Below are 22,836 nucleotides of genomic sequence, written 5' to 3'. Positions count from 1 at the left end.
TACTGAGTTGGCATACTCACGTTACTCCATGCACCTTGTGTGCAGATCCAGGTATAGCTGAACACGATAGCAGTTGTTGATTATTCTGGTTGTAGAATTTACCGGAAATAGCAAGGTAGCTGTCTGGCGATCACAGCCCTGCTCTTCTCCCTCTTATCTTACTTTAGTTGTATTTAGCTATTTTCCAGACTGAGTTAGTCTTGATATTGTTAGACAGTTTGTAGTAGATGCTCATGACTAGTGACACCCCGATGTCAGACTTTTCTTTTTCGCACTTATTTTTTGATTTGAACTCCCATAGTATCAACAGAAATTTCAAGCTACAATAGTTTTCCTTTCTGGAGATTTCGGATAAAAGGCACCAGCATACTGATACATTGGAGAAACCTATGGAAAGTAAACAGGCCAATTGAAGTAGTACGAGTCTCGTGCTTCTTTATCCATGTACTGGTTCCACTGCAATTAATGAAAACTCAAATGAGAGAAAGAATCAAGTAATTCCGTCCTAGTTATAAACTAAAAACATTGAAACAAAAATCTTTTTTTTTTACAACTCTATAGCGTATAAGGGAGAACATCATTACATAAGAAACTTAAGAAGCATCGAGTACCTTAAATTCGTAATCCTTATTTTTCTTTTAGAGCTTTCTTCCAGTGATGTTGCTCAAAGAGAATGGCTTTGTCATGCCAGCTGCACATAACAACATATTCAAAATCTCAGATACGCAGCAAAAAGGAAGTTTTTAGAAATCTCAGTCATGCAGTAATATGGATGTCGTTAAGCCACCACTTGACACTAGCGATAGCCAACATGACAAAATGTAATGACCTACCGGGGCACAGATTTAGCCATAGTGGAGAGCACCTAGGTCAAACTAAAGTTTCTAAGTTATACTGGCATCCACAACTTAGAAGCATAGTTCTAAAGAGATCAAGAAGGATAAGTGAGTCCCCATCACAAATTATGAACGTTATACAAGCACCATCATGCAGAAAGCTTCGAACGATGTTGTTTAAGAGAAATGAGAAAACGATAGTTAAAACATAGGGATTATGCCTTAGCCTTTGTGCTTAATCAATTATTCCCTCTTACCTTGTATTAGACCTCGAGAGATGAAGACTTTACAATTGTTAGTATAAAGTAATAAACAGATGAGCTAAGGAGAAGAGAACGATGACCCAAGAATTTTCTTGAAAAATGAACTTGGGAAAGACGAGGGAGCCTCATATTACTCTTACTACCCCTTCGATTCACTCAGTCTCCTAGCAAACCACCCTTTTTGCACTGCCTTTTTGCAAAATATAGACCTCTGCCATCTGCATTTCTCCTATCCTACTAGTAAGCAATACATGAAAGATAAAACAATTGATCTCCAACAAGTTGATTAACAAAAGCACTCTACTATTCTCATGTATAGCTTTGGTCTAGTGAATATGAAATGTTTATTCAAAGATGAATTTTATGTTATAATATAGGCGTCTAATATGCTATAACAAGAAATTTTCCAGGTCTTACACCTCTCACTAAACCAAGTTTGCACGAGAGTGATTTTTCTTTGTGAAAAAGCTACAGAAAAAGAAGGGGATGAAGAAGAACAAAATATCAAGTCCAATGAAGAAAATTCCATGACAATTTTTGAAGAATGTGGTAATTATCTCGAAACTCCAGAAGGAGAGAACATGCAGACAAGTGAAGGAAGCAAAGAAGTAGGGTGGATAATTGAAGATGCACAACCTCTAAACTTACAAGATGCAGAGATAGAAAAGGATCCAGAGTTCGAAGCGTCATTATGGGTTCATCAGAATATGACCAGGCTCAGTAAAGAATTTGGAGTGGAATTCCAAGGATGTGAGAAAGAAGCATTAGAGTTATTCACGAAGATTGATGAGAAGAGGCAAGCAAACAAAGAACCTTCAGATATGCAGATGACAGAAACTCCAAAAAGAAAAGTTTCTAAAGAAGTAAAGAACCTATATATTGGGAGCAAATTCAAGAGCAATGGTACTAGAAGTAGGGGGAAAGTATTATTATTCATGATCATTGAAGGTGAATATTGTCTTATGGAATGTGAGGGGGCTAAATCGCTACAGGAAAAGATTGCTGATCAAGAGTTTGATTCACAGTTGGAAAGCAGATGTTTATTGCTTCCAAGAATCCAAGGTAGAAGGGGATATTAGGAAAATTATTAAAGAACTTTGGGCAAATAGATGGAGAAGGTTTGCACAATTGGAAGCTAGTGGGACTAGAGGGGGAATTGTAGTACTTTGGGATAGCAGAATTTGGGAAGGGGAGGTCAGTAGTTTAGGTTCTTATTCAATTACTTGTAAATTCTTTGGAAAAACTCAAGATTTTACTTGGCATTTATCTAGTGTATATGCTCCAAACGATAGGAAAAAAAAAAGAGAAAAGGTTTGATGGGAGTGAGCTGGTGCCAGAGGCCTTTTTCTGGGTCTTGGGTGGTTTGTGGGGATATCTCATCAGAGAAGAAGAACTGCAACATAATTAATAGAGCTATGACTGAGTTTTCAGAGTTCATTGAGGACATGGAATTGGTGGATCTTCAACTGACAGGAGGTACATACACATGGAGGAAAGGTGATAGGCATGATATAGTAAGATTAGATAGGTTTTATATCTCAGTGGACTGGAATGAAGGTTTCATAAACATCAAACAAACTACACTTCATAGAATCACATCCGATCATACAATACACCCCTGATGCTTCAGTGTGGAAATTGGGAACATGTTAGGTCTTATTTTAAGTTTGAAATTTGGTGGCTGCAAACTGATGGTTTCAAAGATAGAATGAAAGGATGGTGGGAGTCTTTTATCTGCGAAAGGAGGCCTGATTGTATTTTATCTTTTAAATTGAAAGCTTTAAAGGAGAATCTTAAAGAATGGAGCAAAACCATTCAAGGAAACCTGGAATTACAAAAAGCAAATATTCTCAATCAAATTGCATAATTGGAAGAGTTACAGGATCAAAGGAACTTGAATATAGAAGAAATCTACACAAAAATTGTCTTGTCAATGGAATTTGAGGAGATTGCTAAACAAGAGGAGGTGGCTTGGAGACAAAGATCCAGAGCTCTTTGGTTGAAACAAGGTGACAGGAACACAAAATTCTTTCATATAACTACAAATGCTCATAGAAGATATAATAATATTGACCAGCTGATAGTTAAAGGAGTAGCTGTGGAGAACACTGTAGCCATCACAAGAGAAATAATCACACTCTACCAGACGTTATATACAGAATCAGAGGTGTGGAGACCACAAGGTAATCTTAGGGATTGCCCTATGATTACCCCGGAGGAGAATCAAATGCTGCAAAGTCCTTTTGGTGAACATGAGATATGGGAAAGTGTTAAGGCATGTGCAGGGGATAATGCTCCTGGACCGGATGGTTATTCTATGGATTTCTTTAGCCATTGCTGGGAAGTAATTCACAATGACGTGGTAGTTGTTGTTCAAAATTTCCATGCTCAAGGAATATTTGAAAAAAGCTTTGTTGCTACTTTTGTAGCATTGATACCTAAGAAGGTTGGAGCTAAGGAGCTGAGAGACTTCAGGCCTATCAGTCTAATTGGTAGCATCTACAAAATCATCTCAAAGTTGTTAACAGAGAGACTTAAGAAAGTGGTGAATAAACGGGTGGATACGCAACAAATAGCCTTCATAAGGGGCAGGCAAAATATGGATGCTATTTTAATAGCAAATGAATGTGTAGATACAAGCTAAGTTGCTCTGACACGGCAGTTTAGGTGCCGCACCCATATCGATACGACACTAATATGGTTGTGGGCATGAGATCCGTACCGGATCTGGTCAAATAATTTTGGGTACTTTGACCATGATGGACGGAAAAATTCAAGACAAGATACAATTTGATTCCCCAAATCAGAACCAAAACAAGCGTAAATTTGAAGAAAATAGCATACCTTATGTAGAAAATTAATTGTTTACTTATCTAAAACTTGAGAATAAAAAATAATTCACACTTTACAAGCTATACGTAAGTATTCCATAAAATTTCGCATAATTTAGAGATATTTTTATATTTTTATTTTATTTTAAATTATTTTTAGCCGGATCTCCGCACTCGGGTCCGTACTAGGATCTTTATCCCCAAATCTTAAAATTTACATTTCAAAGGATTCGACCTTTAAATCTGCACCCGTGTCGGACACCCGCACCCGCACCCGTATCCGAGCAACTTAGGATACAAGAACCAAAAGCAAAGAACCTGCGATAATATACTAATTGGATATTGAGAAGGCATATGATCATTTAAATTGGAATTTCCTACTGGGAACTCTCATGAAAATGGGCTTTGGAGAGAGATGGATTAATTGGGTCAAATTTTGTATCAGCAAGGTCAAATTCTCAACACTAGTTTATGGTTCTCTAGCTGGATTCTTTCCTTCTCAAAGAGGTTCGAGACAAGGGGGTCCCTTGTCCCCCTTCCTCTTTATCATTTCCATGGAAGGTCTAAATCATATGTTACAGATAGCTCAAATCAACAACTAGATTAGGGGTTTCAAAGTGAATTCCAGGATTGGTAGCAATTTGGTGATATCTTATCTTCAATATGCAGATGATACATTGGTCTTTTGTGAAGCTGATAAGATCCAACTGATGATGTTGAGGGTGATCTTCATTCTTTTTGAAGCCACATCTGAATTACACATTAACTGGAACAAAAGTTTTATATATCCCGTTAATGAGGTGGAAGAAATTCATAGTTTAGTTGGAATTCTTGGAGGAAGGATCGGGGAGTTGCCAACAGTTTATTTGGGGATGCCTTTAGGGGCCAAGAGTAATTTAAAGGGGATATAGAATAGGGTGTTAGAAAAATGTGAGAAGAAGCTGACAAATTGGAAAAATTGGTATTTGTCCTTGGGGGTTAGATTGATTATAATTAATTATGTGCTTGATGCAATGCCTACTTATATGATGTCTCTTTTTTCCATTCCAGCAAATATATTGAAAAGGATAGATGCATTACGAAGAAACTTCCTTTGGCAAGGTAACAGTGAATTTAAAAAAATCCATTTAGTTAAATGGGTGTCTCTTTTAGCTAGCAAAAAGGAAGGGGGTCTTGGGATCAAGAGTTTGAAAGTCCAGAACCAAAGCTTGATGATGAAATGGCTATGGAGATTTGCAGCAGAAGATCAGCCACTATGAAAACTTGTGACTAAAGAAAAATATGAGATGGAAGGAGAATGGACAACCAAAGTAGTTAATAGTCCATATGGAATCAGTCTCTAGAGATCTATTAGAAATTTGTGGCCTAAAATGATGATCAAGCCTAGAGTCAGAGTTGGGGATGGAATGAATCCTTCTGGGAAGACAATTGCCTAGGTCAAGGAGCTTTGAAACAACTTTTTCCAGATATTCACTCCCTAAATCAACAGCAAGCAGCAACACTTGAAAAGGTATGGGCAAACCAAGATTGGAATCTAACCTTCAGAAGACTTCTAAATGATTGGGAGATTGGCAGAGTAACGCAGTTCTATAATACTCTAGATTAGTTTAAATGGACTTCAACTAGAAAAGACTGCATGATATGGCAAGGGCATAGGCAAGGCAAGTTTTCAATTAAATCTGCCTATAAGGAGTTCAAATTTTTAAATAATCAGATTGGGTGTTGGCCATGGAAGATGATATAGAAAGTTAAGATTCCATACAAAGTTGCCTGCTTTACATGGTTATTGACAAAAGAAGTAGTGTTGACTCAGGATAACCTTATTAAGAGAGGTTATCAACTTTGTTCCAAGTGTTACTTATGTGGACAAGAGGCAGAGATAATAAATCATCTCTTTTTACATTGTAAATGGACAACTCAGTTATGGAGGATATTCATTAGTTTGAGGAGCATCAGGTGGACTATGGCAAGAAGAATATTTGAGGTACTAGCATGCTGGAACAGTGAGGGTATCTCTTCTGGAGAGAAAGAGAGGTGGAGGATTGTCCCTGCTTGCGTTTGGTGGATAATTTGGAAAGAAATAAATCAGAGATGTTTTGAGGACAAGACGAGTAGCATCCAAAAATTGAAAATGAAATGTTTTGCCATGTCCTATTTTTTGTGTAAACAAGAAGTCTTAGAAGAACCTGAATCTATTTTTGATGTATTAGAATCCTTATGAGAAGACTAAGGACTAGGAGTTGCTTTGTTTCTTGTAAATATGGGGGACTACACACCCTTTGTGTTGTTTGTTATTAATATACAAATATGTTACCTTCTCAACAAAAAAAACTCTGATCAAGAACAGATTTACTCATATCTATTTTGCAATATAGACTGACTCAATATCTTTTACTCTAACCTTCAAAGAGAAACCCGTAGGGTAAAGTCAAGCCCTTTATTTATCATAATGATATTAGTAACAACTCCATTAAAAAAAATAAGGAACTTACAAGGTAAAAAACATATCTCGCCTGTAGTTTTTACAACACCAAATGGACCTCTAGTATACTTCAATTGTTACATCATAAGTTGATATATCACTCAACCATCAATACCATGCCTGATCCTAAATCAGTTGCATTCTGCTATATGAATTCCTATATCAATTATGCTCTACTAGGACCTATTTTATTTCAATACTAATAGCATGTTTGGCCAAACTTCTAAAATCAGTTTATTTTAAGAAGTGCTTTTCTCAAAAGTACTTTTTAAAAAAGTGCTTTTGGTGAGAAACAGTTTGTGTTTGGCTAATTAATTTAAAAAGTACTTTTGAGCAGTAATTAGTGTTTGGCCAAGCTTTTGAAAACTGCTTCTAAGTGTATTTTTCTCAAAAGTGCTTTTGGAGATAAGCTACTTTTTTCTACTTCTCAAAAACGGCTTATGCTTCTCCTCAAAAGTACTTTTTCCTTCCAAAAGCTTGGCCAAATGCCTCAATTTTTGGCCAAAAGTGCTTTTGGCAAAAAAAAAAAAGCACTTTTGGCCTAAAAATAAACTTGGCCAAACAGGCTATAAATAACTTGTTAAAAGCAAATTAGAAGTCTAAAGACTAGAGGTTCTCTAGATAAACTCGTTATCCTTAGACGGACATAACTTCCTGACCAAATTATAAAGATTAGTGACACACTAAACCTAATGTAAGTCTAACAACGCTTCAAAAGCTCGAGAAAGGTATGTAAGTGTAACAATAACTAAACCTTAATTCTCAACTAGTTGGCATCACCTGTATAGATTCAGGGGTGGATTCACATAGAGTTGATGTGTGCTCGAGCGCCCACTGTGTTTGACTTGGGATGACTGATAAGTCACCCTCTTCCACTCTACAGAATCATACATGAGATTTTCACTTCATACTGCAGTGTTCCAAGAAATGTTGGCTTTTCAGATTGCCCCCATGCATGCAAAGGAGTCAAAACAAGCAGAAGTGCAGCCCATCTATCAGAGAAAAAAAGAATAAATGGATCTACGAATGGTTAAGTAAGATAAATCTGATGTTGATCCAGATTTTCCCCCATTTTTGCATCATAGACCAAAAATAGTAGTTCTAGCGATTGACTCGGATAAGGGGACTAAACAAGAATAAGAGGGATCCACTTAGATTTGTTCAAGTTATACGTTTCATCGCAGTGTTGTTCGATCATTATCAAACTGCCTGTAATCTTTTTCTATCCGTGAAGATCTTACCAGAGCGCCTTCTAATTCTAACATGTCCCTTCACTGCTTATCTATAGACTAGCTAATTTGGAGATTTTTTCACGATCTTACAAAAGTATCTTGCATGACCTCTCTCATTCATCCTCTATATACGCTACTTGTAGTCTTGTATCCTTTTAAGATATGAGCATTTCTTTTTTTATCCAATCTTAAGTGGGCGCACATCCATCTTAATACTTATTTGATAAGGTAAGGTACATTCACCATAATATTTGAATGTAATATGATTTTCACCTTATGGATATGTTGGACTTTTGGGAGTGGCCTCAGTGGTGGACAAGATAGGAGAAGTGAGGCTTAGATACTTTGGACATGTGAAGAGGAGGAACACAGTGCCCCAGTGAGGAGGTGCGAGAGGTTGACATTGATAGGTATAAAGAGAGGTAGAGATAGACCGAGGAAGAATTGGTTAGAGGTGATTACAAGACATGGCACATCTTCAGCTCACCGAGAACATGACCTTACAAAGGAAAGCATAGAGGCCGAGGATTAGGATAGAAAGTTAGTAGGTAGACGAGCGAATAAGATGGAAGGTTAGTAGGTAGCCGAGCGATTCCTCTCCTTTATGTGGGAAACATGATTCTAGTTTAGAGCACCTTAGTTGCTCCCTCTTCTCCTCACCAGTATTATTGTTATTATACTATCTTTATCTTACTCTTCAATTTTATAACTACTAATATTTCTTTTACTTTGGTTAGTTGTACTATATTTTGTTGTCATTACTTTTTTGTTGTACAATATTTTTATCATAGGCTTTTTACTCTTGTATTTTTCAAACCTATTTTGAAAAATGCTTTTCTTGAGCGAAGAGTTTATTAGAAACAGTCTCTCTACCCCACAAAGGCAGAGGTAAGGTCTACCTAGACACCACCCTTCGCAGACCTCACTTGTGGGATCACACTAGATATGTTATTGTTCTTGTTGGATATGTTGGACTATAAAATCCCAACATGCACTCCTCTATACATTTTTGTTCTTACAACCGTTATACGAAACTTTTCTCGCATTTTTTTTCATAAAGCTCCCATTTCAATCCTCCTATATTTTAATTATACAAGTAATATTTTTATCTATCAAGCCATTCTATTGAAAAACTACCTAAATAATAAGTAGTTTGCATTTAGACACCATAGCCCCACCTAATTTCACCTCACCTGCCTTCTTCTTATAGGTACATACTTCTACTTATCCTAAAACATTACTCTCTAGAGGGTTTCTCCATATTTCTAGTTATTGTTTGATTTCCTTGTTTGTTTCAGTAATTAACACAATATTATCTGCAAATAATATCTCTTCAAGACCTCATCTTGAATACTATCGGTTAGCTCACCGATAACTAGGTAAACGAATATGGGATAATGTGAATCCCTGGTAACCCATGGTTATGGAAACTCCTCTTACTCTCTTTTACTATCTCAAACTTGTGACTGCTCTCTCATACATAAATTCTATAGTATCAATATATTTCATATAATATTATTTCTTCTCAACCACTTATCAATTGACTTTTATTGGCGTTGTATCATATGTTTTCTATAAGCCAATGAATAGAGTATGCAAATACTTATTTTTCTATGAATTTCATCAACTTTCCTAACCAAAATAGCGACTGTTGCATATCTAGACGTACAAATTCAAACTAGTTATCAATTACCCTTACAATGTCCTTACGTCTATGCTTCATCACTCTTTCCCAAAGTCTCATCATATAACCTATAAAATTTGATACCATCATAGTTAGCACAAATTTGAGTATCACACACACACACACACACACACACACACACATATATATATATATATATATATATATATATATATATATATATATATATATATATATATATATATATATATATATGCTTTGGCATCTTTCTACTCCTTAACATATCCTTGAATACTTGGTTAGCCACACTACTCGAAACTTTCCACGACACTTCTAAACCTTAGAGAATCACCTGGACAACAGGCGTTTCTAGACTTCATATTTTTCATTGCATCTTTCAAACCTAATTTTACAAGTGAAGCAAAGGTTTTGTGACGCTAGTCTCATTATTTGCATCGAGCAATTGATCCAAATATCATTTGCATCTCTATTTGACTGTACTATCTCTTGTCAAAACTTGTTGGGGATCATTTCCTAATACGCTTAACTTGATTCAAATTTTAACCTTCTTTTTTCTCAGTCGTGCTAACTTACACGTCTTCCTAACTTTTCTCCCTTTTTTGTTTCCTAACTTTTAGTACAAGTCATCTAATGCTTTTACATAGGGCTTTGCTAATCCCATATGCTTCTTACTTAGCTCTCTTATAACCACAAGTTTATGCTACTCCAAAAATATTGTAAGCATACTAAATAGAACAACAAATTAGTGGCATAAAGATTAACCCTTTATCAAATTAACAAAAATATGAAAAAGAGACATTTGGGGCTATTCAAAGTGAAAATATGAAAAAGAGACATTTGGGGCTATTCAAAGTGAGTACTTGTATTGATTGGAGAGAGTCCACATGTAGGGATTGATAAAAGTGAGGGCGGAGAAAGCAGCGGACCCTATCCATATGTTCACGAACCATTCCGGGTCGGCCTGTGGCACTCCCGGGTCGCCCCGATACGCGTTCCCAAAGTACTTCTCCATTTTCTTCTTCTTCTTCTTCTTATCAAGCGTTAGGAGGTTTCTGGGCTTATCCCAATATATCCATCTTGTGTTCCAATGAACAAATTATATAGCTCTTTTGCAATTGTGGTATTGATAACTTTTGGAGTTTCACACTTTCCCCCTTGAACTTCTCATACTTTTCAGAAACATCATAGTGGAAAAAATATTTACGTAACTAAATCATTTACATAAGGTAATCATAAGTAAAATATTTGTCTCTGTTTGACCTATACATCACGAGTTCGAGCCGTGAAATCAGCCGTTGATACTTGTATCAAGGTAGGTTGTCTACATCACACTCCCTTAGAGTGCGGCCCTTCTCGCACCCTGCGTAAATGCGGAATATTTTGTGTACCGGATTGCCCCTTAATTATAAGTAAAATATTTATAATAGTATTAATTGATAATCAATTTTAAAAAATATACTAATTGATTTGTTGTTATATATTTGATTATATTGATAGTATATATAACTTAAATCTTTCGATAATATTTTTAAGAAAAAATATAAGTTATATGAATCGCTATAGTTTAACTTATGTTAATAAAGATCTTACTTGAATATGATCTATTTTATAGGCTCGTATCATTGTATCCTTGAGTTTTAAGGAAACTAAAATCTAAGTTAGGTTGATGAGGCATGGCCATGGGACTAAAAACGCCAATGACTTCTGGAGTTGTAGAGCAGTAGAAGATCATTCTGATAGATGCTCAAATCTTTTTAAAAAATACCTATATTAATAGGTTAATCATAGTTTAATCAGTAGCATAATATCTCTTTTCCATTTTCCTCCCCCCGCCCCCACACACACACACCCCACCCAAACCCCAAATGTAATAAAAAATGTAAAAACAAAATCATAGTTTAAGCCTTAGTTGTGGGTTTTGACTTTTGAGGATTTCTTCTCACAATCGTACAGGGCTCAACTGTGATTTTACTAAACTAGATGGACTCATGTGCTATTATTAGAATGTAAATTTTTCTATAAAAAAGGTCCCGCCCCTCTACTCGACCCTCCACTTTCTCGATCCAAAACTTCATTTCTGTGTAACGTTAGGGTTTATCAGATTTCTCCATTAAACCCTTCTCAAGTTCAATTACTCTCTGAAGCAGCTGTAAGTATTCACTTTCATACATTCCCTGTAAATGTATACTTGCACATTGGGCATTTGGGGTTGTACTTTTTCTCGTTTAATGCTGCCTAATACCTAGGGTTTTTATTAATTACCAAGTGGCGTACATGAATCGTTGAGCTGTGTATTGGATTTTCTTGAAGAATTCACTGATTCTTTGATCTGGAGTTCTCATTAACATCTCAAAGTAGTGATTTTTATTTTCTGGGAAAAGCCAGTAGTTTAATATTCATGTCTACTTGTACTTTGGGCAACTGGGGTTGTTCCAACATTCATGTCTACTTGTATTTTGGGCAATTGGGGTTGTTCTTTTGCTCCTTAATGCAGCCTAATTCCTAGGGTTTTATGTATTGCAATGTAGGGTGTAGAGATCCTGAACTGCATATTGAGTTTCTTGAGAATTCAGATTCTTTGATTAAGCGTGCACTTTTGATTGTTGGATTTCTATAACGTCGCCAAGTTGTGAACCTTTTCTGTTAAAGACACGAGTTTGAGCTGAGTGGTGAGGTTTTTGAGTAAAAGAAACCCTAAATGATTCAAGAATTTGAATATGACCGATGGAGGTAATGCGGAGGGTAAAAGGGAGAAAGAGAGTAATGTGGATAATACCGGGGAAGAAAGAGCTGGTTTCGACGATTTTGGAAGAGCAATATCGAGGATTGCTGTGGCTCAAATATGTAAAAGCATTGGGTTTGAGAGCTTCAATGAATCTGCCCTTGAATCACTTGCAGACGTTGCGATTAAGTATATAATTGACCTAGGCAAGACTGCTAGTAGTGGTGCTAATTTAGCTGGGAGAACACAATGCAATGTGTTTGATGTAATTCAAGGATTAGAGGATATGTGTGCCTCCACTGGTTTTCTGCGCGCATCAGAGGCAAACCATTGTGGGTTAAATTCTGGTGTTGTTAGGGAGATGGTTGAGTATGTGGAATCTGCTGAAGAGGTTCCCTTTTCTCAATCTCTTCCTCATTTTCCTGTGGTAAAACATCCGAGGATGATACCCAGTTTTTCACAAATTGGTGAAACACCGACATTTAAGCACGTACCGCTGTGGTTACCTGCATTTCCTGATCCCCATACTTATATACGGACTGCTACGTGGAATGAGAGGGCATCAGATCCTCGAGCTGATAAAATTGAATTAGCAAGGCAGCGAAGGAAGGCGGAAAGATCTTTGTTAAATTTGCAGCAGCGATTGGTGGGCAATGGTTCAGCAGTAGCATCAACTTCTAAACAGGCAGATGATGCCGATATTGCATCAAGTGTTAGTAAAAGCGAAAATCCATTTCTTGCAAAACCTTTTCAACCTGGTGAGAAAGATGTGGACGCAATTGCTCTTCCGGCTAAACTTTCCACTGAGGTAGACGATAAAAATCACATTTCTTTGCTGGAGACGTTCTCTCCTGCAATTGAGGCAATGAAGGATGGGCTTTCCGAAACAGTAGATGGCGTGGAGAAAAATCTTCCAGACAAGAGGCCTGCTGTCTGTTTAGATTTTAGAACTGGAAAGAAAGTCTTTGGTGATTCTTTGGATCTGAGGCTTTTGAAAAAGGGTTCTGAGAGAAAAGCTTCCTTTTTCAGGCGAGATGAAGAAAGAGATGATAAGAAGAGGAGAGCCGAGTTAATACTGAGGCAATCTAGGGAAAATCAGCAGGAGTTAACCCAGTTGTAAATTAGTTCATGGATTGGTTAGCTTGATTGGGGTACTTCCGTTCCCTGTTCAAAACAGCAGCAAGTGATTAGGGTTAGGTAAAAGTCAGCCATACTGTAATTCTTCTGTGAATGTCACAGAGTCTATCTGGATGTTGAGATGTAGTGTAGAGCATTTTTTCAAGGTTAGTCATTGTTCGTTCTCTAATGAATTTATCTCAGTGAGAATCTTTTACTTTTGCAAATGTAAGTTTCTCCTTCTATTTACTCCACCCACCCACTCCCCCTCCCTCTATAAAAAATGAAAGAAAAACACAAACACACATGCACACTCACTCGCGCACAAATAGAGAAAAGGAAAGCAAATGAAAAGGAGGGAAAAGAGTAGGAACGCAAGATTTTTATGAACGGTGGTGTTGATCTTTGTATCTATTTGCTTTTGATGGCTGTGAAATTTTCATTATTCAGATTTTTAATGCAGAAGTTTGAATGTGGGGTTGATGGATGTAGCGTGAAAGTTGATGAGAAAATTATATTTGTTGTTGCTCTCTTAATTAGGAAAATGATTGAACTGGTCCCTTTTACATTCTTTTTCTTCATTTCATACAAATTGGTTTTTATTATTGCAAGTCTGGTAACTCAGGGACTAACGGTAGACTCGAGCTATATTCCAGTGTCTTGCCTGGCCCTGTCTATATAATGTAAGTAGTAAGCTACCCACAAAGCCAAGTTTTAACTATTATATCTGTCTCATCTAATAAACAAGTACCAAACTATAATTCAAGTACTTGCAATACCCTGCCTACAACATTGCTTGTACCATAGCCAAGGAACCAAATTTGAAAAGGTTTGATGATTTGATTGTTTAAACAGAGACGGGAAGTTTTGTGATTCTGTTACATTGATTAAAATTCCCAAAATTAAAGTATAATGATCTACGAGGGAAATTACTTTGTTAGTTGGTCAAGGAAAGGTGGTAGTGTAGTTTGTTGAATTCCATTAAAAGATGTTCTTACATGCGCTTTGCCATTGGCATTTAGTATCATTTAGTTAGTACTCGTGATAGATAGCATACCTGTGGTTTTCCTTAAAAATCTTGTCTGCTCATCATCAATTTCTTGCTGTTTATAGTCCAGACTAACAGTTTTTGATGCTCTCTTAAAACCTTGTGGAGTAGTAACTTTTGTTGCGTTCATAGGTATGCTGAAGGCAGTTTTTCTTTATTGTTTCAGAAAGACAAATAGCTAAACAGTAATTGCTCCAAGTAGGAGAGAGCTACCCTTTTGGCTTTTTTACTGTTTCAGTTAAGCATCTCTCTTTTTGTATAGTTTCTCGGTTGTAACGTTCTCTCCTGTGTGCTCTCAGTTACTTCTGCTGTTTTAGAAGATCAAGTTGTGAGGTAACACATCATAGCTCAGCTATGCAAGTTTTGCAAATGGAGCTAAGTTTAGAGGGGTTTATGTATTATTCCCTTTGTTTATTAAATGTTCTGTAGGATTATATTTTCATGCTAGAAGATTTGTGTAAGGGATTTTTTTCTTTTAACTGTATACTCCCGTAAATTGCATTCCCGGTCTACTTGCATAATCTTGCATCATTATCCAGCTATTGTTATAGAATTTTGAGTAGATGTTCTCAGTTATTCATGAAACTCAAGGCAACTAGAGTCGTTTATTTTATTCATGTGATCCGGGCATGCAAGTTTGTTGGACTGGCCGAACTAAGCTGTATGATAAGAACAAGAAGGGTCAATGTTATCACCAATTGGGTATAAAGCCAATGGATGGGAACTGAATAGATTTCTTTTTACTGTGGCCCCTCTATCCCTTACTGGAATTTATTGTGATTTTACTAAAATAGGGGGTGATATTTCATTCCAACAGCTAGGATGGTTGAGAGAGGGGAAGGTGCAACTTGTGATTTATAGGCATAGTTGAGTTATTAGAGAGTCATATTATGATTTTGATGCAATAAACTGAAAGGTGGATAATAAGAAATATAATCCAAATCCACCCAAGACCTTCTTTGCTCCCCATTTTCCTTCAAAGTGAGTGCTGAAAACAGAAAAGTACCTTTCTTTAAGTTTTGCACTTTGACCCTTTCAGTTGTTCAAGGTTCAGAAGTAGAAAATATAACGCCTTTTTGAAAAGCTATATGGTCTTCAACAGGGGTCAAGTTCATTTACGTGGCCAGATGCAAAGTTTAGTTTGTATACCTATAGTATTGTTACTTTAAATACAATGCTTGTTTTGATTGTTATTTAAATTTTATTGTATCATATCGTTAAATCTATCATTACGTAACGACGAAAAGTGACATTATGAAACAACTGGTATGTTGTGGTCGCGTCGTTATCTTTTTTTTTTTCCTCTCATCTTGCCCTTCCTTATTATTAAATAATCTTATTTTATTCTATACCTTACCTTTTTATATAGTAATTTTACCTCGTACCTTACTTTTTCTTTATAATATTGCAGGTTCATTTTTCATATTGTTGGTGCATAACATCATAAAACGACGGCAAATAATACAATCTATTCAAAACATTGTATATATCAAAACGACAATCAATTGGTAGCTTCGTACGACAAATAGTATGATTGATCTTTGTTTAATCACTTACAAAATTTGCAAAAAATATGCATCATCTTATCGTAGTTGCGTGATTACATATATTAGCTTGACAAGAATATAGACATCTGGAGACCTATGTCGTTTTAGAAAATGAGAGCTAGCAGAAAATAAGGAGATATAGATCATTTTCTTCATTCAACAACAATAATGTCCTTCTTAAAGAGGGTAAAGAACATAACTCCTGAAATTATGAAAAACAGGGTAATTATATAGTTCCAGTGCTGAACTATTCTGAAAACTAACATACAAATAAAATCTAAGCAAACAAAAATGGAAATATGTAACTGAGAAAAACGTCTTTCCCTCTGCCCTCTGACAAGTACATTCAACTAATGCTGCTCAAGTAATGGAATCAGTTCAATATCAAAACTATCTAAAGCAATCCTTGAGATAATAGAGAAAGATGGGGCTGGTTTGGAGGGTGACAATTTGTTGACTTCATGAATGCCGAAACTGTCCATCCCATCACTTCAATTTCAAGTCAGCTTCCAGAGGAAATATCTTTCCGCGGTGATTAAAGATCATGAAATCCAGATTGGCAGGCAAAGCGACCACCCTGCAAAATAGAGATACATGAGATATCTAATAATATAGACATATCTTGAACACCATAAGGGCAAATGAATTGACTTTTGCTACCAATTCTCACTGAGCTATACATGAAGTTAAACACCAGAAAGGTAATGAAATGTTGTCCAAAAAATAAAAAAGAGCTTTAGCAACTAAAGAAACAACAGAGCAGTAGTGCAGTAGCTTTTCCACTTCATTAAATGCCCTGAAAATATGAACTATTTCCTAGAATTTAAAGGAGATCATGTAATCCAAATCTGGAGAAACCAGGAAAAGTACATAAAAGCTTTCGCTGACTTGTTGTTCAGCGCTCCAGTTGTTTTCTATTATAGATGCCCTACAGCCACAAAGACATCAAACACATGGTAACCATCACCAAGAGAGTTGAGAAACAGTCTTTTCTTAGGTCAGGCTTGACTTCACTTTTCCTCAACTTATCACCTGTCATCAAACCTCCTACCCCGGATTTTTCAGTCAATTTGGAATAAACTCATCTCTAGGCTTCACATATTCGTAACAAAGACCCATCCATCCGCTTATGGATTCCATACCACCCATACGTGCTCTCCTTCTCTCGCCCTCCCTCACATTGCCTTTGCATTGCAAAGGGTCTATGCAAAAAGATAACAGGCTGCTGCATGTATAAGTCCAAAAGAGCCCTCACAATTCCAGTACCCAAATTTTCTAACAAGTCAATATCCAACTATATTTTCTAAATATCAAATATGCTTCCCGTGATCTCTCTCTGCATCATATTTTTCTTTACATTGCTTACCCAAAATCACTGAAAATAAACCTATGCAAATTGGATTTGACTTTAAGAAAAACAACCATCTGCCACCCAGGACTTGGTCTAGTGGTAAGAGTGCATCATATGCACGTCATGGGTTTGAGCCTGGTATTTAGGTGGAGAAGGGTAGAGGGGCAGGCTCATTACCCATCGGGTTTCAATCTGGCGCCACCCTTGGGATTTCTCAATTATAAAAAATAAAAAAAGAGAGAGACAACCATCTGCTCATCTGTACTTGGGTGTTAGGGAGTATAAACAAGGGTTTATACGCCATGCACGGGTGTGGATAAAGAAGTTAGTCCTACCACATCAACATGGTAGTGATAGAAAGGATTCTGGGAATTTTTTGAAAATGAGGATAAAAAAGCTAGACCAAGAGAGAGACATCTTAGACTTGTTCACAGGAAAGACCTAGAACTAGTGAATACCTTTAAAAAGAGGGAAGGTTAATATTGCATGTCTGTATCCACAAGAGACTGAATGGATATGGAAAAAGGTCAAGGGATCAACAACACAAGTCATAATTTGAGGTATCCTGCGGTAGATATAAGTAGGAAGGAGTCATCACAAAATTATGACTTATGGATAAAGTTACAGATATAGAGAGAATTAATGATATTGTCTTATTAAAAGTAGGGATGGAAAATGGGGTAAGGCAGGGCGGGGCAGGGCAAGCCTTGACCCGCTAAGATTTTGACCCGCCCTGCCCTGCCCCATTTAGCATTTTCAAAATTTTGCCCTGCCCCGCCCTGCCCCATTTAAGTTTTTTTTTATCCTATCCCTTTTTTCTTTTTTTATCCCACTATCCACAGTAACAACCCCTTAATCCTTAAAAATAACAGCTTCTCTGAATTTTCTTCTTGCAGTGAATAGGGTCTTTTTTAGAAGAGTGTCATCGTCATTTCTAGAAGTAAGAAACTGGAACAAATTTGTAGTTAAATCATCCCTGCCATTCTTATTTCTTCATCTTACTTATGAATAGCATGATAAACTAGAAATAAAAACTTAATCCCTCACAACTTTTTAGCTACACTGGCATCTTGTTCTAGATATATACAATTGGGTTGTGATGATTGAAACTCTTGCATTTTGATTTGATTTTGGTTTAATTTCTAAAATTATTAGTCTAAAAATATGAAGATATATTAAAAAGTGTTTGAATTAATTTTAAAGTAATGAAACATTAACCAAGTCATAACCATACATAAGGGTAGGAAAATAAGCAACTAAATCAAATGGTAATAGCCCATATATCACAGGCATCTCGTTAATGGCCCAGTTTTTAGCCGGCAAATCAAACCCAAACCTGCCCTGCCCCATTAAAGTTCTTCAAAATTTAAGTTTTACCCTGCCCTGCCCCGCCCTGCCCTTGCCCTGCCCCATTGCCATTCCTAATTAAAACCAGTGCGGCAAAAGAATACAATCAACCTCATTAGTGTCTATATTCTTCAAGTAGGATTAAATGAGAAAACTGAAAGCAAATTGTCTCTACTCTATACTTCGCAAAGGCGCAAACTGCATTATAAGGAAACCAATACTAAATTTCGGAAAAATATAGGTGTGTCCAAGTATCAAAATTGACCAAAACCTACTTTAAAGAGGGAATCACACTTGATAACATTTAAAAGTAGGTATCACAGTCAATTAGACTTCATCCTTGCCAAAACAATTGTCCGGACCAGGCGTAACTCTAAACACCCAAAATAGACGGGCGGCTCTAGATGTGAAGCGAAAGTGTGGGGCAAAACAGAAGGACAGCTGCAAGCACCGAGGATTCTATGGGGGATACTAAATGGTACACACCAAATTGCATTTAAGGACAAGTTATTGAAGGAGGCATCATCGGAGTTAGAAGCTAACACAGTTATCCAGTGGAAGAAAATGAATAGTTGCATTAAAATGTAGCAAGTGTATAGCTATATCTAAAAGTATAAGATCTCGACCACAGTAATTGTGACATTGGAATGATAAGATACAAGGCTAACAAAGGAAAAAAAAAGAGTGGTATAGGAAGTTATCAACAGCAGTAGATGGAAAACCCTTTGAAAAACATAAGAGAGTGAAGAGAGAAGACAAGAAGGCTACTGACAAAGCCCGTGAAAAATCCTTAGACGACTTGTACTAAAAGCTAGATATAAAGAAATGTATAAGCTAGCATGGCTGAGACTGATGAGGGGTAAATATTTGAACAAAGTTGTATTAAAGACGATTCTCAACAAGTTATAATAGGAGGTAGTGAAATCAAAGAAAGATGGAGATAGTAGTTCGATCACTTGTTCAACAGAAATCACAGGGATAACTTTAAAGATTTATACATCCATGACAAAAAAAAAAAGTTAGCTCACTCGAAGCATTGTGTCCCCTAAAGTAAAGGATGCCATGAAATATGAGAGTCAGAAAAGCATGTGGTTGAGTGGTTCAAATGGTATCCTTGTGGAGGTTCTGAAGTGCCTTAAAGAAGTTGTAGTATGACTCACCAAGCTACGAATTTTGTTTTAAGGAGTGAAACAACAACAAAAGAACATACCAAACGAGTAGCGAAAGAGTGTACCTTACTTCTGATAAATAAATCCGAAAGATATATTTAAAGTTGTTCAAACTTCGAGAAAAGAAGATAAAGCAAACATTTAGGGATATTACAAGAGTGACAGAGAACTAGTTTGGATTAATGCATGTTAGATTACAACAAACGCTACATGCAAAAAAAATTATGGAAATTTATAGAGAGACTATATTTTTGCTATGAAATTTATAGGGAAAAGGAGGATTTCCGCATGATATTCATTGGCCTAGCCCTACCTCCAAACTAGCCGAGGAGCACTTCATGCACGAGGTAAGCCCTAGTTATTCATTGACTTAGAGAAAGAAAATGATATAGTGCCACTAGAAGTCTTGTGACCAGAGACAGATCCATGGTTTTACTTCTATCGGTTCATGACTCAGGTTCCAACAACTGAACCCATCACCTTGTTTAAGTTATAGGATCATACTTCATAGTTCAATATTTTCAACAATTCCATTGAATTTTATATATATAAATCGAGGTCTAGCGTAAAAGTTATGAGTTCAAATGAACCCACATCTAAAGTTCATGACTCAGGTTCCAACAACTGAACCCATCACCTTGTTTAAGTTATAGGTTCATACTTCATAGTTCAATATTTTCAACAATTCCATTGAATTTTACATAGATAAATCGAGGTCTAGTGTAAAAGTTATGAGTTCAAATGAACCCACATCTATAAGGCTGGATCCGGCCTTGCTTGTGAGTGCTTGAGAAAAATGGAATTTGTGTCAAAATATAAATGCATAGAGGATATGTACAAGTGAGCATTCACAACTGTGAGACAGTAAGAATAGAGAGGCTATATTTTTGCTAAGAAATAGATGAAATTTTATTAGGAGAGGAAGGAGGATTTATACATGATATTCATTGAAGGCTGAGGAGCACTTCATGAATGATGTAAAGTCCTAGTTGTTCATCGACTTAGAGAAAGAAAAATGATATAGTGCTAGTGAGTGCTTGAGAATAACGGAATTTAGCACCCAAGGGTGTGGCCTAGTGGTCAATGAAGAGGAAAAAGAACCATGAGGTCTCAGGTTCAAAACCCTGCAAATGCAAAACACACTAGGTGATTTTCCCGTCCAACCCTTGGTGGCTAGAGTTACACGGCACCTGATTTGCACGCAAGTTGGCCGTACACCATGTCATAAAAAACAAGAATGGAATTTGTATCAAAATATAAATGCATAGAGGATATGTACAGGCAAGCATTCACATCTGTGAGATAGTGGCAATAGGTATTTCCATAACTGTGGATCCAGTGCTTTTACCAATGATCTATATCCCCTCAGGTCTCTAGGACACCAAAAAATTCCATTACCAAGAAACAATGAAAATGATAAAAATAAACAAGCCCCAACAACAACAACCACTGTGCTTCAGTCCAAACAAGTTGAGGCCGGCTATATGAATTCTCCTTGACTATGCTATTCCATCCAAAACTCCTGTCGGGCAAATATTTTATAAATGCAAATAAAAATTACTGGAAAATACATAAGCCCCAATTTAAAAGAATGGATTGAAGTACCTGTTTTCCTCAGATTGAGGATGGATTGACTTGAATTTTCCAGGAGCAGCAAGTGCAGCCCACAAGCATAATACTAAACTAACTAGCAATTCCATCACAACCTGCACATCATTACCCAATACATAGTAGATCAATCTAAAGATTCAATTTATATCAACAGTGGCAATTCCGCAAATTCAAACAAAGACTAATAAATGAAAAAATTACGTTGATGGGGGGACCAGAAAACTCTTCCTCGGTAATCTTGAGCAAAGCTCTATCTGAAATTCAATAAAAATTGAATCTTTAGATAAACAAATAAAAAGAGGAGAAAAAATAAAGGCAAAGGGGATTATTACATTGGACAGTGGAATAGGCAGCGTGAGAAAGAATTAGAACGCCGATGACGCCAACGAGGAAACCGGCACCCATCTTGGTCGGAGAATAGATCGGCGGCCGGCGAGGGAGAAATTCGGACGGCGGAGATCAAGAGAGTGAGCTTGATTGGTGGTGTTTGTTTGGCTTAGCTGGTTGTACTTTGAAGATTTAGCAGCTAGAGTGGATCCGTATTCTATTTGGATCCGATACTTACACAGTTACACCCGACGTAATTATTAGTCAGATAAAAGGCACAGTACTAAGTTTATTGCAGCATTAGTCCCTGTATTTTCACTATTTATTACCAACAGAATAAACCTAACTAACCGTCCGTCAAATCAATTAAATTAAAAATAGTCGACAGATATATAATATATGAATAATTCATTTATTATACAAGTCAAACATAACGTAATAAACATATAATCTATGTACACCGATTAAATTAAGTAAATAAATTTGGCCAAGTAAAAATCTCTTTTTTCTTTTTTCTTTGTTTTTTTATTTCTTGTTTTTCAATGACTCATCATCACTCAAGTCATGTTCTTTTTTTCTTCTTCATTCAAGTCATGTTAAGATTATGATTTAGAAGTAAGAAAAAAGAAACTGTCCCTCAGCACATGTCTTAGGGGGGTTTTTTCACTTTAAGTACAATACAATAGTTATAATTCTTCGATATCAACTTAAATGGGTAAGCATTAAGTTTTAAGTGAGTATTAACGACATTATAACATGGCCGAATATAAATTTTGATAAAAAAAATTTTTACTTGAACATATCCAAATCATATCTAGATGTACACTTTTGGAATTCATGCTTTTCAACAATGTTCGCTATTTTGGTGCTCATATAATCTAAAGCTAAATTAGTTCGACCTTACTTACTAACTTTAATTCACTAAAGTTACGAAGTATACTTGTTTGATCAGTATAATTTAATTTTTAAGTAGAAAAAGAATAAGGGCGCATATCGTAAGCATCTTCACTCTAATTAGGCTTAGAGAAATGTCACGACCCAAACTGTAGGGTCGTGACAGGCACCCAGTGCATAACTCACCTGAGTACCAACGTAATGTATCCTTCTTATCATACTATCATGGGTAAGCGAACCGGAAAGGTCGTCATGAGATAACTAGAATTAAACATAAGAGAATACTCCACATAGGATGACCTAACATGATATAGAAGCTTATGCATGCGACATACGGGCCTATAAGGACGACGTGATCATTTGTATACTCAAAACATAGGCCAAGAAGATCATA

At 36.4% G+C, this 22,836-nt stretch overlaps 2 protein-coding genes and 1 pseudogene across 5 annotated transcripts; 1 reads left to right on the top strand and 2 right to left on the bottom strand.

Moving 5' to 3' along the window:
* Positions 1 to 301: 301 nt before the first annotated feature.
* LOC107823817 (uncharacterized) lies at positions 302 to 10,384 on the bottom strand (annotated as a pseudogene).
* A 959-nt stretch (positions 10,385 to 11,343) lies between these two features.
* LOC107823814 (transcription initiation factor TFIID subunit 8-like) lies at positions 11,344 to 14,680 on the top strand. Of its 2 annotated transcripts, none has more exons than XM_016650523.2 (2): positions 11,344 to 11,459; positions 11,839 to 13,338. In XM_016650523.2, the coding sequence occupies exon 2, from the start codon at positions 12,028 to 12,030 to the stop codon at positions 13,150 to 13,152; it is 1,125 nt and encodes a 374-aa protein (XP_016506009.1). In that variant the 5' UTR covers positions 11,344 to 11,459; positions 11,839 to 12,027; the 3' UTR covers positions 13,153 to 13,338. The 2 variants fall into 2 exon arrangements, 1 of the variants encoding a protein (XP_016506009.1); XR_012698910.1 differs by adding an exon at positions 14,496 to 14,680 and having other exon boundaries at positions 11,352 to 13,315.
* Positions 14,681 to 15,889: 1,209 nt separating this feature from the next.
* On the bottom strand, positions 15,890 to 21,799 carry LOC107823815 (membrane magnesium transporter-like). 3 transcript variants are annotated; one of them, XM_075230436.1, is made up of 5 exons: positions 21,554 to 21,799; positions 21,423 to 21,475; positions 21,216 to 21,316; positions 20,959 to 21,132; positions 15,890 to 16,320 (listed from the first exon to the last, which is right to left on the bottom strand). In XM_075230436.1, the coding sequence occupies exons 1-4, from the start codon at positions 21,624 to 21,626 to the stop codon at positions 20,976 to 20,978; spliced, it is 384 nt and encodes a 127-aa protein (XP_075086537.1). In that variant the 5' UTR covers positions 21,627 to 21,799; the 3' UTR covers positions 15,890 to 16,320; positions 20,959 to 20,975. The 3 variants fall into 3 exon arrangements, with proteins under 3 accessions (XP_075086537.1, XP_016506010.1, XP_016506011.1); XM_016650524.2 differs by having other exon boundaries at positions 21,058 to 21,132; positions 21,554 to 21,797; XM_016650525.2 differs by lacking the exon at positions 20,959 to 21,132 and having other exon boundaries at positions 21,554 to 21,795.
* Between the last annotated feature and the right edge of the window lie 1,037 nt (positions 21,800 to 22,836).

The sequence above is a fragment of the Nicotiana tabacum genome, chromosome 2 (assembly GCF_000715075.1).
Source record: "Nicotiana tabacum cultivar K326 chromosome 2, ASM71507v2, whole genome shotgun sequence".
In the NCBI taxonomy this organism is placed as follows: Eukaryota; Viridiplantae; Streptophyta; class Magnoliopsida; order Solanales; family Solanaceae; genus Nicotiana; species Nicotiana tabacum.
Note: the sequence above shows the minus strand (reverse complement) of the source record. Positions and strands in the feature narration are given on the sequence as shown.